This window comes from Ammodytes marinus (assembly GCF_949987685.1).
Source record: "Ammodytes marinus genome assembly, chromosome: 11".
Taxonomy (NCBI): Eukaryota; Metazoa; Chordata; class Actinopteri; order Uranoscopiformes; family Ammodytidae; genus Ammodytes; species Ammodytes marinus.
Genome location: NC_137215.1, coordinates 8,734,040 through 8,748,730, shown reverse-complemented (window position 1 = coordinate 8,748,730; position 14,691 = coordinate 8,734,040). Strand labels below are relative to the sequence as shown.

The window sequence follows — 14,691 nt, the reverse complement described above, 5'->3', positions numbered from 1 at the left end:
CGACATGGAGACAATGGGAGGGTCTAATGAGGAACATATGCTTTTGTGTTTCAACAGAGCCGCTCATTGTGCAAGGAAAGGGATACTCCACTCCTATTCAGACGGGTCACAATGAAAATCCGAGCCCTCCCTGAGCCGGTTGAGCTTACAATATCCATCCGCTTCTTTTCTCCCCTGTTCTTTTTTTCTTCCCACCCTCTCTTCTTGACTTTAATTCTCCATGCATTCATTTTGCTTATTGTACTTATGTTACATGTTTTTTTGTCCCGCAGATTGAAGAACAATGGCGTGCGAAACTCTAAGCACACAAAAAGGCCACAGAGTGACACAAAGCAAACATGAAAGCACCGGAAACTGGCCAAAGCGGACGTCTCAAGTTATATGTTAATGTTACAAATGCAAAATGGCTAATAAATGCAGCGATCCGTTTGGTATCAGATAGAGCACAAGAAGACATCCTGACATGGTCCTGAGCACCTCAGTAACTTCTCTTGTACATAATGCACTGTGACTGTCAAGCAGAACAGCGTAGACAACACACACAAGCAGCATGCCTGCATATGAGGACGGGCATGCCTGTGTGTGGGTGTCTGCATGCTTGTGTCCTCGTCTGTGTGTGAGTGTGTGTGTGTGTGTGTGTGTGTGCGTGTGTGTGTGTGTGCCTTGGTGTGTCTGTGTGAGTTTGAGTTCAGACAGCAGTAGCGCTGGTAATCCATCCAGGCTCCCAGGGCAGCCAGCTCCTACTTCCTGATGCATGAGAAGCCGCTGGAGTGGAGTGGCAGCAACAACTGCTCAGCCCTATTTGATTACTAATAAGAGAGTTGTCCCCTCTGTCAGATACCAGACATTCTCCACTAAGCAAACAGTGATTCCGGCTAGTCAAACATTAGCATTGCTGTCTCTGCCTACTACGTGGTGAGTTACATTGAGATCGACGCTCAAAATACACCCCCTACCTCACCCCTATATCCCACCACACAAACACACACACACATACACACATAACTACATACATAAACATAATCAGACTGGCCCGGAACGTATAGTTTCACAGTGTGAGGAAAAATTGTCAATGCCTGGTAGAAGACCATTAATCTCCCTCTTTAGGAAGTGATGAAGGTAATATAAATGTGGCACATGTAACCTCCCTGAAGGTGCCGAACAATACAGCCGACATAAAATGTTTATCCCTTCTAAAACGAAACTTTAATGGCATGTAGCTCACAGCTAACTAGAGAGAGAGAGAGAGAGAGAGAGAGAGAGAAGGAAACAGTCAATGAAAAAACCCACTATTGACAGTGTAAGCATCACTGTCGTAAACAAAGACGGGGAAGCCAGCCAAATAAATGTGAAGTTGCCTAAGCTAATTAGGTGTATTCCCAGCATGATCCTCTAGTGATTGAACCACCTGTGATTGAACAAACCCTATCCAGGTGGTGACCGCCCCTCGGTGCACAGGTACCTGGGAAAGACGCCCCTCAGCCCCTCACACAGAATCACCCACGGGTTCCCACACACTGTGGAGGCTGTGAGATGCAAGTCAGCCCAACTGGGCCGTCTGGCACGACGGGAGGCAACTCATTTGTTCACTAGCTCTTCCGTGTGCCCGCTCATCCACTCAGTCACTCATCCATTTAGTCACTCAGACACTGGCTCCCTCTCTTACTCACTCCCCCGTTCACACACACACACACACACACACACACAAGAAGACGGCGCACACTGCCTACCTGTCGATGATCACCGGGTCTGATGGGGTCTCGTTCCTGTTTCCACAGCTTTTCTTGTCACAGCATCGGCTGGTGGAACATAGACAGCGTGTTTCAGAGCAAGCAACACTTTGCGAAATAAATGAAAATAAATAAATAATGCACACAAAGCCACATACATTTATTAAGTGCCTGGGAGTAGGTTTTAATATTGGGAGGGGGGCACAAAAGATTTCCTTAACTCAATCTATCCATTCCACTGATGCTGATGGCTGATAAAAATTGTGAAAACAACATGTTGTGTTGTTTGGCTTAGTGTTGGAGGGGAGGGGAGTGGGGATTGGGCCAGGAGGCAGGGGAGTCACTTTTCACAGCTTCAGCTTTTGTTTACCTCTAATTGCCAAGCTGCTATTTCTGAGGGAGATGCAAGGTGCCACCCTCAACCAATATTTCTGTGGGGCATTTATCAATTATGGCCTCAAAAGCACTAATCTATCTTCCACCACATGCTTCAACCATCCCCTCCATAAGCCTATAGCTTGCATGCCTCTCACTACTTTGATTAGGACTTGAATCAAAACTGTAAAAAAATAAAAATAAACAAATACATCATCCCCGGCTTCAATTTGAAATGAAAACATATAAACAAACGAGAATAAGATTGATTTATGCCATATGGCGCAGAGAGAAAAACAAAGATTTTTGTGCAAAAGCAACTGTCAGTCAACCACACGCTATTTAAATATCTGTCTGATTTACATTTGCTTTCTAGCAGCAATAATAAAGATGTGTGTTACAGCTGAGGCACTGCACATTACAAGAGCCAAAATGTCATTCAAAAACTAGTGTATTACATGCCTGAAAATTAGGATGTAATAAGATAAGGTATCCAAAGATTATTCATCTTATTATGTATATTCTCGTCTGATTATAGGAAGCAGTTAAAGTGGTGTTTTTCCTCAGCAGCAAAATTGCACTTATTCTTGGCAAAATAAAGAAATACCAAAAAATATTACCTCTGGAGCACCAGCATATTCAACGTGTCACAAATAAGTGATGGATGCATGTATAAATTGAGCGTGAGTGATGAGTTTATGCATGGAAAAGGACAAATCATTCTCAGCTCTCATGCTGCACTTGCTCTCAACCGGTAACTTGAACAATGCACCGGTGCAACAAAGGAGAGGTTAACCGACAGTATCCAAATTCAATGTTCACAAAGCTCACGCTGAGCTCAACAATAACAACAAAAGGCGTTTTTCCTTTTAGTATCAATGACACCGCTGAATAGCAGCGCAATATGAGAGCTTGAGATTTATGTGGTTAAATGACGCTAAAAGGCTCGCTGATCATTGTTGACAGGTGGGATCAACCGAGATCTGACTCAGTGGCAGAAAGAAGAAGAAGAAGAAGAAAGAAAGAAAAAAGACTGATACATAGCATGCGACATCTATACGCATAACTTAACAAGAGAGCACATTGTGTCTGGCAGGGGCTTAAATGATCACATGCCATTCTTGAAACATAAAAAAAATATAAATATATAATGCAAATTAAAAAACATAACTTGTGTACTGTGTCACTGGCGGTTTATTATACATTCAATTTCCCCTTCACTGAGAGAGACAAGTCAGTTCATTTTCACTGTCAGATTCATATTCATATCAAAGTTGAATCACAGCCTATCAAAGTTAGAAATGACAGCAGCTTTCACTCTCACAGTATTTCTCTGTGGTTGCTGGGAGGACCACAGGACGGTCTGGATTGCTGCATCACATCATGCATGAGTGTCAAAACTTATTGAAAAGGGTAGTGGGGGGGGGCATGACTTTTTGCCTGCATATGCAAATTGGACAGAGTAAAAAAAATTACAAAAATAATAATAATAATAATAATTAAATTGCTTACCTGCACATAATTTCATGAGTAAGAAGAACTCTACACATTTCTGGGTTCTTGTCTTGGCCCTCATAAATGATGGCCTTTGATAGGGAAAAATGAGATGTAAAACAGGGTGAAAATACAGTCATCTCCTTAACACATATTAATATAAAAAACATTCAATTCACAGATATTTTGACTGAGGTGTAGCTTCTCTGTGTGGCACTTCATAAACTAGATCCAGGGCATGAATAAACATGGTAAGGACAACAGAATATATTACAGGGTGCAAAGGCTAAGTGAGAAATATGGTTGAGATTATCACAGTGTTATCAGTGTTACAAATTATATTAATTAATATAGAAATAATTTACATACATGTAAATAAAAAAATAAAAAATAACTGTGTTTAATAATAATAACAACATCAACAATATGTCCACTTGCAGTAACACTCAAAATATAATTATAAAATGAATAGCAATGGTTATGATGATTATAAAAATAAATTGTAATTTTTTTTGTATTTTTTCCTTTGTATTTATCCAGATAATATCCTGTGGCTCAGACAGACAGACAGAGAAAGCGAGATTTTCATAAGGAGAGATCCAATAGAAGTGTCATCAATATGCTTATAATCTGGGGATATTTGGGGGAAAGTGTTAATGGGCAATCTGTTGTTTATTTTGAGCCGCTAACAATGATCTTTCTGTGGATAAAAAGCGGTGTCTGGCGGTACGGTTGAGTAATTTTTGAGCATTGGCTGAAACAGATGGCGTGGAGCTATCAGTTCTGCCGCTCTTCTCTCCCTCCCTCGATCCCTCCCTCCTTCTTCCCCTTTTTTTCTAAGGAAAGACACTTCACTCGCTCGGATATACTGAAAACACGCACCAAGTGTAAACGCAGGCACGAGCAGCACGTTAGTGACAAAATAGTTGGAGAAAAAAACATAAAAAATAAAACAACATGCAAAATAAACGGCGTCCTATATTTTAATGTTCTGACGCCATTCATATTTTTTTAAATATTTTTTTATTATTATTTTTTTAGGCCAATAAGAGAGAGTGACTGTTAAAAAAAGTGACATATCTGAACCAGGTCGCATCACTCTCCTCGCTTTTTAAAAGCTGTCCTACTAGACCTGATGTATTATTATTTCATTTATTTTTTTATTTTTCCGGGTGAACCGGGCGATTATCTATATTGGTTAGATTTATGTCGCTGTTGCAGCTGTAGAAACAGAAATCCATAAATTGCTTGTTTCTGCGTCATTGACTCGGATCATTCGCACAGGAATGTTGTCTGTGACCAGTGGTCCAGGCTTCACGGCTCTATTCACAAGGCTCCGCCGAAAAACCCTTTATTTGATGGCAAAAAGTGAACTGCAGAGCCGAAATAAGGATGTCTGATTTTATTGCTCTAATTATAAATACGTTTACAAATCTTTGCTTTGGCCTGAAAACGCGCGTTGAGGCTCAATAATAACATTTTGTGCGCTGGGCTCTGGGATTAAATAGTCACTCACATGTTTGTGGGGAATATGATTGAAATGCACCTCACTAAATCACATTGAGAATTATATTTATAAATATAATATTTGGTGCAATTTTTTTCAGAAATCTACGCAGAGCGATCACCTCTGATTCTTTGAGCAGACGTGGTGTTAAATTCTTAATGTTGGACAAACTGAGCCTGCAAAGAGAAGCCCCAACCCATGCCGGAATAAAATTATCTTTGGAGACGTGCAATATGATATGACCGAACGTAAACAGGCAAAATGGAAGCTTGTCTCTTCGGGTTACACTGGTAATTTGATTTTATTTTGTGCCACGACCGCATTTTGCAAGCAGATTTCTTTTTAAAGGGGGAAAATCCCGCGTGGATGGTGTGCAGGATATATGTGTGTTGTGTGTGTGTGCACCTCAGGGGTGACAATTTGCACGGCATGTTAAGGTTTTGCACAGGTGAACCGTGGATGTGAACAGTTTTTTTTTCCTTTTTGCACTGTGTGTAAAAAACAAGTGTAACAGCAGCTTACCTGCTTCGTCATGGAATCGATTAACCGTATGTAAAGATCCTGTTCTGTTCTGACGCCTAGGGAGAGGAGAAGAAGAAAAATAAGAAGAGCACTTGTGAGGAACCATGCAATAAATACAATTAAAACAAATTTAAATCCCTACTTTCAAAAAGTGTTGTAACATGTGATAGAAAAAATCTAGAAGAGTTCTTAAAATTATAAGACTGCTTTTACTATTAATATTATTAGTGTTGTTATAACACGTGGTTTTATGCAAACAGGCAAACTAATATCTGATATATTTATAGGTGTTTGCAAAAAATAAATTACACTTTTCACTTACCATTGCTGTACAATAACTGTAGTTTGTAATGTATCCCATTGTTAGTTTTTTCACTGGTTGGTTCCTGCAGAAGACAACAGTTTGTTAAAATCAACATCAACAGAGCAACTGACCCATCAGCACAACATGTCTACAGAAAATTGTTTATGTGCAAAAGAAGAGAAACAGCTTTAGTTGTTGAAGGACTGTCTATCATCAAGGAATTGAGTGTTTAAAAAAAAATCAATATTACACGTGACATCCCCTTAGTAACCCATTGCCATTTCAGAGAACATAATTTCGATACATGTGCTGATTATGTACAAGGGGTGCATTGCATGGATCTCTACAAAAATGAAATACGCCGCTTACTTTATCTTTTTCCACAAAGTCCACAAAAGCTGTCCTTTCGATCTCCACGGGCTGACCCTGTCTGTCATACAGCGCCAGGACGAAATGGAAAAAATTGGATTTTCTGAGGTTGGAAGGGGGCTGCTTTTCATAATGTGCCCGTGCCAAGCCGACACCGCTGCGGGGAGAAAACAAGAAGAGACCATCTCGGTTAAGCACCGGACACCGGGGATACTAAGATGATGGAGAACAGAGAATCTGATGGGAGAAACATTGGAGATGCAGAAGCACGCTTCGAGTATACGGGGGAGATTTCTTGATTTGTCACAATAATGGCTAATCTGATGTAATGAAAGAAGGGCAAAGCCGAAGGGGGGGCATTTATTGGGAGACCGTAATTGATACAGAGTATTCAGGGGATTGAGGGGTCGATATGATGAGGAAGGGAATGCGTGAGAAAATCAGATGCTTTTTTGGCATGCGTACCTTTGGGCGGCTGTGTTCGCATCCACCACCCCAGCTGTGTGCATCCAGGAGCGGACCGAGTTCAGTCCACCGAGCGGTTCCTCCTTCATCGTCGTCCCACCCCGCGGTATAGTTTCCTGAATCCCAAACATTTAGGACAATTTGCGTGGCAAAAAGAGCCTCCTGTGAAATTAGGGGGAAAATAAACGTCCAAAGCGGGTTATCCTTTAGGGTTTATGTTCTCTTTTTTCTCTTCACGGGATAAGTAGCGCGAGAGAGAGCCGAGTCAGACTTGCGAGGGAAAACCCGGTCCACAGGTCTTGCCTCCCTCTTCAGTCCGTCCGATGTGAACAATTCTCAAAGTGCTGTACTTAGTTAGAGCGGTATCCACACAGACTCGAAAAGTGAATTGTTCAATAGGCAAGATTTTTTTTTCTTTTTTTTTTCTTGTGTGTGTTGCTATTGTTTCTTTTTTGTGCTATTCACAGAAAAATCGATGGCAGTTGTTTGTGTGTTGTGGGTGATGCTGCTCTCAAAGTGCCCACATCCCTGAAGCACCGCATCCAAAACCTTCAGGACTTCTTCGTTGAATAAAAAACCCACTCCTGAAAAAAGGTGCTGCTGCTTCTCCACAAGACAAACACAGGCGAAAGGCTGATCACCAGTGGAGGTGTTCCTAGTACACAGGAGAGGTGGATAAGGGGCCCTTTCGCGTCGTGCACGATGGATGGGAACATGCAAAACTAAGCCCTCTTTCCCCGAGGACTGAAATCTTTCCCGGGAGCCAAAACTCTAAACCCACGGGAGAGGCGCTGTCAGAATATGACGCGTAGGGGGCGTGGTTTTGCCCATACAAGGAGCGCTGACGGTTCCTGTCAAGCAAGCGGCGCTCCACTGTAGGCTACGGGTACAGCCCTATAGTGCAGCAGCCCGAGAACACTCACTTTTCGCTCCACTTTTCCTCTTGCTTAGGCCCTATATGTGGTGAGTTTGACTTTTTGATTGATATGGAAAAAATTCAACCGGGTGTAACCACCACACATAATGAGGAAAAAATAAATAAAAAAAATTACAATAATAATAGGCTACATTCTAACTCGCAGTTCAGAATTCATTGCTTTTTTTATCTGGCCTAATGATAGCAGTTAAGTGTTATTATATTATTGGATTACAATTAATAGTATTTGACATATTTATTTGATCAAATGTGTTATTATTGCTACAAATTGACGTGATGAAATTGTTTGTTCACTAATGTAACGAAAGCATCTGAAAATCTGCGTAGATACGTGCCATAAATCATATTTCAATAATGGCAGATCATGTTTCTTCATATGGCTGATGCGTTTTTATTGTGCGTTACTAACTCTCCTATGTTGCGGGTTATTTTATTGTAATTAAAATGTAATTAATATAACGCTGTTTTCAGAGGATCAGACATGGTTAAGAATTTATTAATTTACATTAACTTTTCATTGGGATTTTTTTAACAACTGATGATTGACTTGCAATTGTGTTTGCTGTGCATGGCAGGGCACTCTTTCTTTATGGCGCTGAGCATTATTTGTGAAGGAGTTTTTTCTAGCATCCACACTATTAATGTGAAAACAAATCAATCCCATCACTGTGCCATTTGCAGAGGCTAATGTCAGATCTTGTGACCTCTTGTTTTTTTATGGGCTAAAACTGAGAGAGCCACGGTGTCTCGTGACATTAAACAAACTTCAGGAAATCCAATGGTTCTGTGTCTTCTTTATTTCATGCACGTCCTTTTAAATCAGTGATAATCAGAAACATCTTAATCATTTTCTAAAGAGGCGACTGCGTAAGACATGTCCGACTCTGTCCGAGAGGGGCCAGCGAGCAATTCGGTTCATTAGTGGTGAAAAGGAGGAGAGGATGGAGCGAGCGAGGGGAGGGTGCGAGGAAGAGAGATGTGTGCTATATCCTGAGCAATCTATCTAGCTGGTGCTGAGGGTTAATAGCTGCTGCCAAAGATAAGTGAATTATAAGCTGTTGCTTTCACCTCTACACAATCTATTGCCAAATTGCCCAGTCACAAAATGAGGGTGTGGATGTTTAACTTTTTTTATTATTATTATTTAAGAGAAATCCAAGTTTCAATTCGTGAAAAAAATAATAATAATCAGGGAAACATTCAAATGAGGCCCCTTTGTAAGAAGTGTTACATGTTGTCTCTCTTAGATGAAACAAACCGAGACGCATGTCTTAAATTGTTTTGTCTGTTCTTCTGAGATTGCAAATATCTTTTTTTTGCACAGAACCCACTGTGCCTTTCCCTTCTTTATTTGTTCCTTTTTTGCAGTTTCAAGTCGCTTATTAGAACTTAACCCCTGATTACACGCACCGAGGCGATTTAAATCTGATTATCAAATTAGGGGACTTTGAGACAAATCCTCTTAGATCTGATACTGTTGACTGGAGAGGGAAAATGGATCTCCACACCCGTCACGTAGGTAACGATGCTGTCCTGAAAGGGAGTTTTAAACCGTATTTGACAACAAATGCAGCTGCCCCCGCTATTTCAGAAGATATTAAGAGGGAAAATGAATGCAAATCTGTGTGCAGGAGCCATCTGGACGTGGAGAGGGAGTCAGCTGCTCCACACACTGAGGCGCGGGAGCCTGAATCCGTCTCAGCTCATTCTGTGGGATCATCTGCGTGGTGGGGCTTACACCGTGGAAAATGCGCTCTCCATCATTAGGTGAAAATGGTAGCATTAAAATAAAGGAAAATGTTGATCCCCGTTTGTTTTGTAGTGGTGTGTGTGTGCATTGGAAACTTTGCACGGCCGTGGAATTAATAGGATCTTATTTGGTCACATTTCCCAATTTCTCACTTAAAAAATAAAAAGCCTGTTTTCTCAACTGAACGCTGGAGGTAAGTGATGGGTCATAAGAAGCAGGGAAACAAGTGCAAACTATTTGCCTGGTGTGTGTGCATCTTGGCTGAATGCTTATTTAAATGACCGCCTGGTGACACGGGGGTCTGTTATCCCCATTCTTCTATTCAGTGGCCACAATGAATGAACCCCCAAAGATTTGGGACCTGACCACCACTATACTATCAAACCAAACTCCTCGGGACGCGTGGCTCCCAATAAAAATGTACACGGTGACTTGGAAGACCTCCCGTCTCGACGGGACGAGCCTCCTCCGTATTGAGGCTGACGTCTTCTTTTTTGTGTGAATTTACGGGGCGAGGCCCTCATGATCTCCTTAAATTTGCATGTAAATGGCGACATCAGCCTATACGCGTGCCAGGGGCCAGCGGGCCTCCCAGATGTCAAGGCAAAGTCAATCAGCCGGCCGCTGCCCAGCTGTCCATCGATGCACTTTATTGGGACAACACTTTCATTATGCTCACCTGCATTGTTTCCTAATGAATTGATTGGCAAAAAAAGAAAGAAGGAAGGAAAGGGGGAGAAAGAAATCTTATTAGTAACCACCATGCAAGTTCGCTCACGGCTTTATCACAGAGGTTGTTTTAAAGCGATCTTTTTTCGATTAAATATTAATCAAATACGCCTACAGTTACGCATCATTCCAAATTCCATATGGAAGAAAATAGGCAGCAGTCAGCCCACTTATTCTGTGTAGCACCTCGCTCACTTTAAAACCTGTGATAATTTGTGTGTAAGATTGAACTTAAAATGTGATTATTTATGTATGTGCACGTGCATGAGCTGCCAAGCTAAAAAAAACATTCAATGAGACATGTGCAGCTGTGTTTTTTAAATAATCACTTCGCTTTTAAAGATCAACTTCAACTAGTGTATTCCAATTTTCTCTCAAAATAGGGTGGATAAAAAGAAGAAGAAAATGATAGCCTATTTTTTTTCTTTAAATTAAATTAGTTAAAAAATGGTCTCTTATGACGACAGCCTCCTTGCAAACTTTGTTTCTAAAGCTCTCAACGCTGGGCCTAATACATCCTCGTGCGCCATTCAAAATGCCATATTCAAATATTCTATTAAAGTACAGCGTATGCGTTACTCTTTAATTATAAGGGTAAAACAAAAAAATAAATAAAAAAATAAAAAACACACAAATGGCCACGAGTGATGAGATCAATCATGTGGGCTATTCGGTGTCAAGTAGTTATAGCTGATAGACGGACAGCGCCCCTCGTTGGTTACACTTGAGATCATTGTGTCGATATGAGGCAGCTGTGTTCTTCAGTGACAAGATAGCGGAATCTCAACATAGGTTTATCTAACACCACCTCTCCAGCCCAGCGAGCCGCCAAAAAAATATTATTTATCTGAAGGAGAAAAATAATAATAATTATAATTATAATAATATTCTCCAATAATATATATTTTACGATATTTTTTTAATTTACGGAAGTAGGCAATAAAAAAAACAATTAGATAAAAATCTATATTCATTGAGACAAACGATTAAGGAACGGAATTATTGTTTTCCGAGCATTAAAATTACTTCAAATTAAATTGTCACACAAGCCATATTATTATTATTACAATAATTAATTTTGTAAATATTATTTTTTTACTGTTATCATTATAAGTCAATATCCTTTTTTGCGTCTAATGTAGGACTGTGCCTCAGTGGCTGGCGTGACCTCACATTTCGTCACTAACTTCTGTCAGTGGGCTCATGTTAATTGTGTGCACTGGTGAGTTCTGTCAAGGGCATTGCCCGTGCGCACGATTTGCATTTCCATTCTGCTGTGGAAATGATGAGAGAGTTTTCTGCGCGGTTTAGAGCCTCGCGGCGCAGTCTGTGGGCGAATTACATTTAAAGAAGGCGAGAGAAATTAAATAAGAAACCGAGACCACTTCAGGGCTATTAACATCTAAAATATCCCCTGGAAATTTAGACCAAAATACACATGACCAAATATCCATCCAGCGTGGCACCGCTCTCACTCAGCCCGACAGCTGATTGTGTCTGTCCGTCACTGGGTTTTGTAGGCCTATCTAAAAAGAAAAAAAAAAATCTTTATTTAAAAAAAAGTTGTCACACATCCTCTCAGTGGCGTTGATGGACGTGGGTAAATGTGATTATTCAGCCCTAAATCATAGCATATCAACTTATATTACAGGAGCCCTAATACCAAACGAGCTGTGCCACTCAGAAATCTGGCTTTGAAGGTCATTTAAAAATCTCATCAATAAGCATGATATGGTGGGCACATGTTGCATTGGGCAATGTGGCCTCCAAAAACGGGAAGCATCAGCTTCAACCTTGTTTTTTATTTATTTGTTTAGACCACACAGGCAGCAGCTTTTGCCTCAGTCCTCAAGAGAACTTTAATTTGCCTGTTGACCCCTGTGATGGAGCTATTGCCAACTTACAGTGATACTGCCACAACCTGCAGGAGACCGAGAAGTCTTAAGACACTTACAAATAAAAATGTATATTTTTCTACATGTTGCATCAGTGCCTCTCATTTACTGCTATGGGGATTACCAGCATTAAGGGGGATACAGTTGTGATGGTGATTGGCACATGTACGATGAGCAATGCAGTGCATTCCATTACCCCTCTACACGTCAGAATTTTGATTTCAGTCAGAGATCCTTATTAATATTGAACTGTGTTACTATTAACGGAAATGTTAATTATGATGTCAAGACAGAGAGAGAGTCAAGGTGAGAGCTGCACGGCAATAGCTAAAAATAATCCACGCCAGCTCCAGTACAGTGTGATCCTGCAGTAGGAGTGTTACTGGCAAGGGACCTTTTTGCTGCAACAAAGAGGTGGAAAAGAGGAAGTAAATGAATTAGAGTACACGCCAGATTTTGTCTTTGTTTCATCCACACTTGTCCTGTCCCTATTTTTTCAACCTCTCCCTCTTCCCTGCTATACTGGAAGTGCTGCAAATTGTATAATGCTGCTCTTTGTTCTACAGAGTCAAGCCACATGAATAGCCCCGTCCCGAGCACACACAAAAACACACTGACAAACTGATCATCTTAAAAAAGCAACGCCCTGGTGCTCACTTGGCCTACTTTCCACGGCAGCACTGGGACGTGGGAAGAGGAATAGAATTCAGGGGAGGATGTTCTCGCACTCTGGGAAACATCCAGTATATAGCTGAAGCTGATGCACATAAACATAGCCTTTGCATTGTCAACCTTAGACCGCATTTGCCCCAGATAACTAGTCCCCCTGTGCTCGACTATTCTCTTTGACTTTGCAATTGAAATCCTGAGAAGATTATGCCAAAGCTAAAAGAGGCAAACTCCAGGGTGGGATTTTCAATTGTCAATTCCTGTTGGATTTTATAGCATTATGACATATAGTACACCATCTGTTACGCTTCCTGTGACTAGGTCTACGCCTGCACAAGTGGAGCCTATCGATGGGAACATCATTACAGCTAAGACCCTGTGGTTTTAGAAGGACGGCGATATTCAATCACTAATATTTCCCCCTATAGGACACACTTAAACACAGAAATATGACTCCAGGGGTGGGGGGGAAAGGGGGTCTCCAGGTTGCAAAGCACAAGGGTGAATTAGGAAGATGCAGGAAAGTAACCACTCCTTAACTTTAGCTAAACAGACTTCCTGAAGCGGCAGATAATCTGGGGCTTCTATGTACACCGCCTAACCAAATGTCGACATCTGTGAGGGTGTGCATAAAGAAAAGCTCCTCAGAGAAACGGGGGGATAATAATCTTAGTTCCCCTCACCTTCAGCTCGCCCATAGGGGTTTAAAAAGGAGATGAAGAAATCCTATGTAAACATGCCAAGTCAAATTTTTACTTGAAATGTGACATGGAGGCAAAAGGCCAAATGTGGCGCATCGCTAATGTGGTTCCACGCATGAGTTTTCACTGCCCCTGGATTGGTAAACAATTGATGTATTCAGTCCACGGTTTGGGCACTGACTCACTATGCACACTTAGCATGTTTGAACATCTTTTTCTATCAGTGACTGTACGTTTAGTGCATAGGTGAGGAGCCCTAAAGAAGTCAACACAGAGCGTGTGCACAATCACAATCTCTGTCCTCACCAACAGCCTCCGTGAAAGTGAATTTTGCTCTCCTGAGAAACATACAAAGTTTGAGCATCTGTTCCATCATGTAGTCTTTGTTGAGAAATTAAATATTGAACTGATCTAGTGTACCATGAATGTTTCACTCACATAGTGATTAGACAGACTGGAGAGGCAAGACAATCGTGGCACTTTACACTCGGTTTTTTAATACATCGTATTTGCTGTTTCCTGCCTTTTAAGTGCATTGTTGTTGTAGAAAATGTTTTAAATTCTTGCTTCAATTAGGCTCAACATGCTCGTGTAATTCTAGTACACTCACTGACACGCATGCAGATGTATATGTGCGTTATGCATACATGTGCACAAACACAATCAACCACTGTACACAATAAACATTATGAATGTAGTCCATCTGATAGTGCACATCAATTTAATTGTAAAAAAGAGAGTTTTGGTTTTATGATTCAATTATCAACTTGGTGGCATCTGTTCCTAGACGTTTTATGTTATTGTGCATCATATAGAAAAAAACATACTGATTTAAATTGGTTTTCTTATTTCATCATCCTCTGCTCCAAATCAACAATTGTCTCAAGGGAGAGCGCCTAATGATGTTTTTTGACATTAACATTTTCGAATTAGAGCGAGCAGACATAGGTAACATGCGGGCAGGAGACGGAAACGGTATCATCACAGGGATCGTAAAATGGTGTCGTGAGTAATCTTTTGTCCGGGACCATAGGAGAGTTCTGTTGCTAAAGGGAAGGACAAAAGCAGAAGGCGCCACGGGTATAAGGTTCCCCTGAGCAACAATGCCGAAAGTTTCAACTTGCAGCGCATGGGTGTAACTTTAACTGGAATACTGTGGATCAAAGACTCACAAACAAAGTGGGTGGAAATGCTGGAGGAGTGTCTGCGCTCAAGTGAAGGACAGGTTCACTAGAGAGAACGCG

At 41.1% G+C, this 14,691-nt stretch overlaps 1 protein-coding gene across 4 annotated transcripts in view; it reads right to left on the bottom strand.

Moving 5' to 3' along the window:
• The window catches only part of LOC307257711 (transcription factor COE3), a 68,655-nt gene extending 61,239 nt beyond the window's left edge, over positions 1–7,416 (bottom strand). For all 4 annotated transcript variants that reach the window (XM_080037000.1, XM_080037002.1, XM_080037001.1 and 1 more), the window contains exons 1-6: positions 6,767–7,416; positions 6,302–6,458; positions 5,951–6,014; positions 5,629–5,684; positions 3,618–3,691; positions 1,731–1,799 (exon numbers count right to left, since the gene is read on the bottom strand). In XM_080037000.1, coding sequence (XP_079893126.1) covers positions 1,731–1,799; positions 3,618–3,691; positions 5,629–5,684; positions 5,951–6,014; positions 6,302–6,458; positions 6,767–6,897 — 551 coding nt within the window. In that variant the 5' untranslated portion in view covers positions 6,898–7,416. The remainder of the gene's footprint in view (positions 1–1,730; positions 1,800–3,617; positions 3,692–5,628; positions 5,685–5,950; positions 6,015–6,301; positions 6,459–6,766) is intronic.
• Between the last annotated feature and the right edge of the window lie 7,275 nt (positions 7,417–14,691).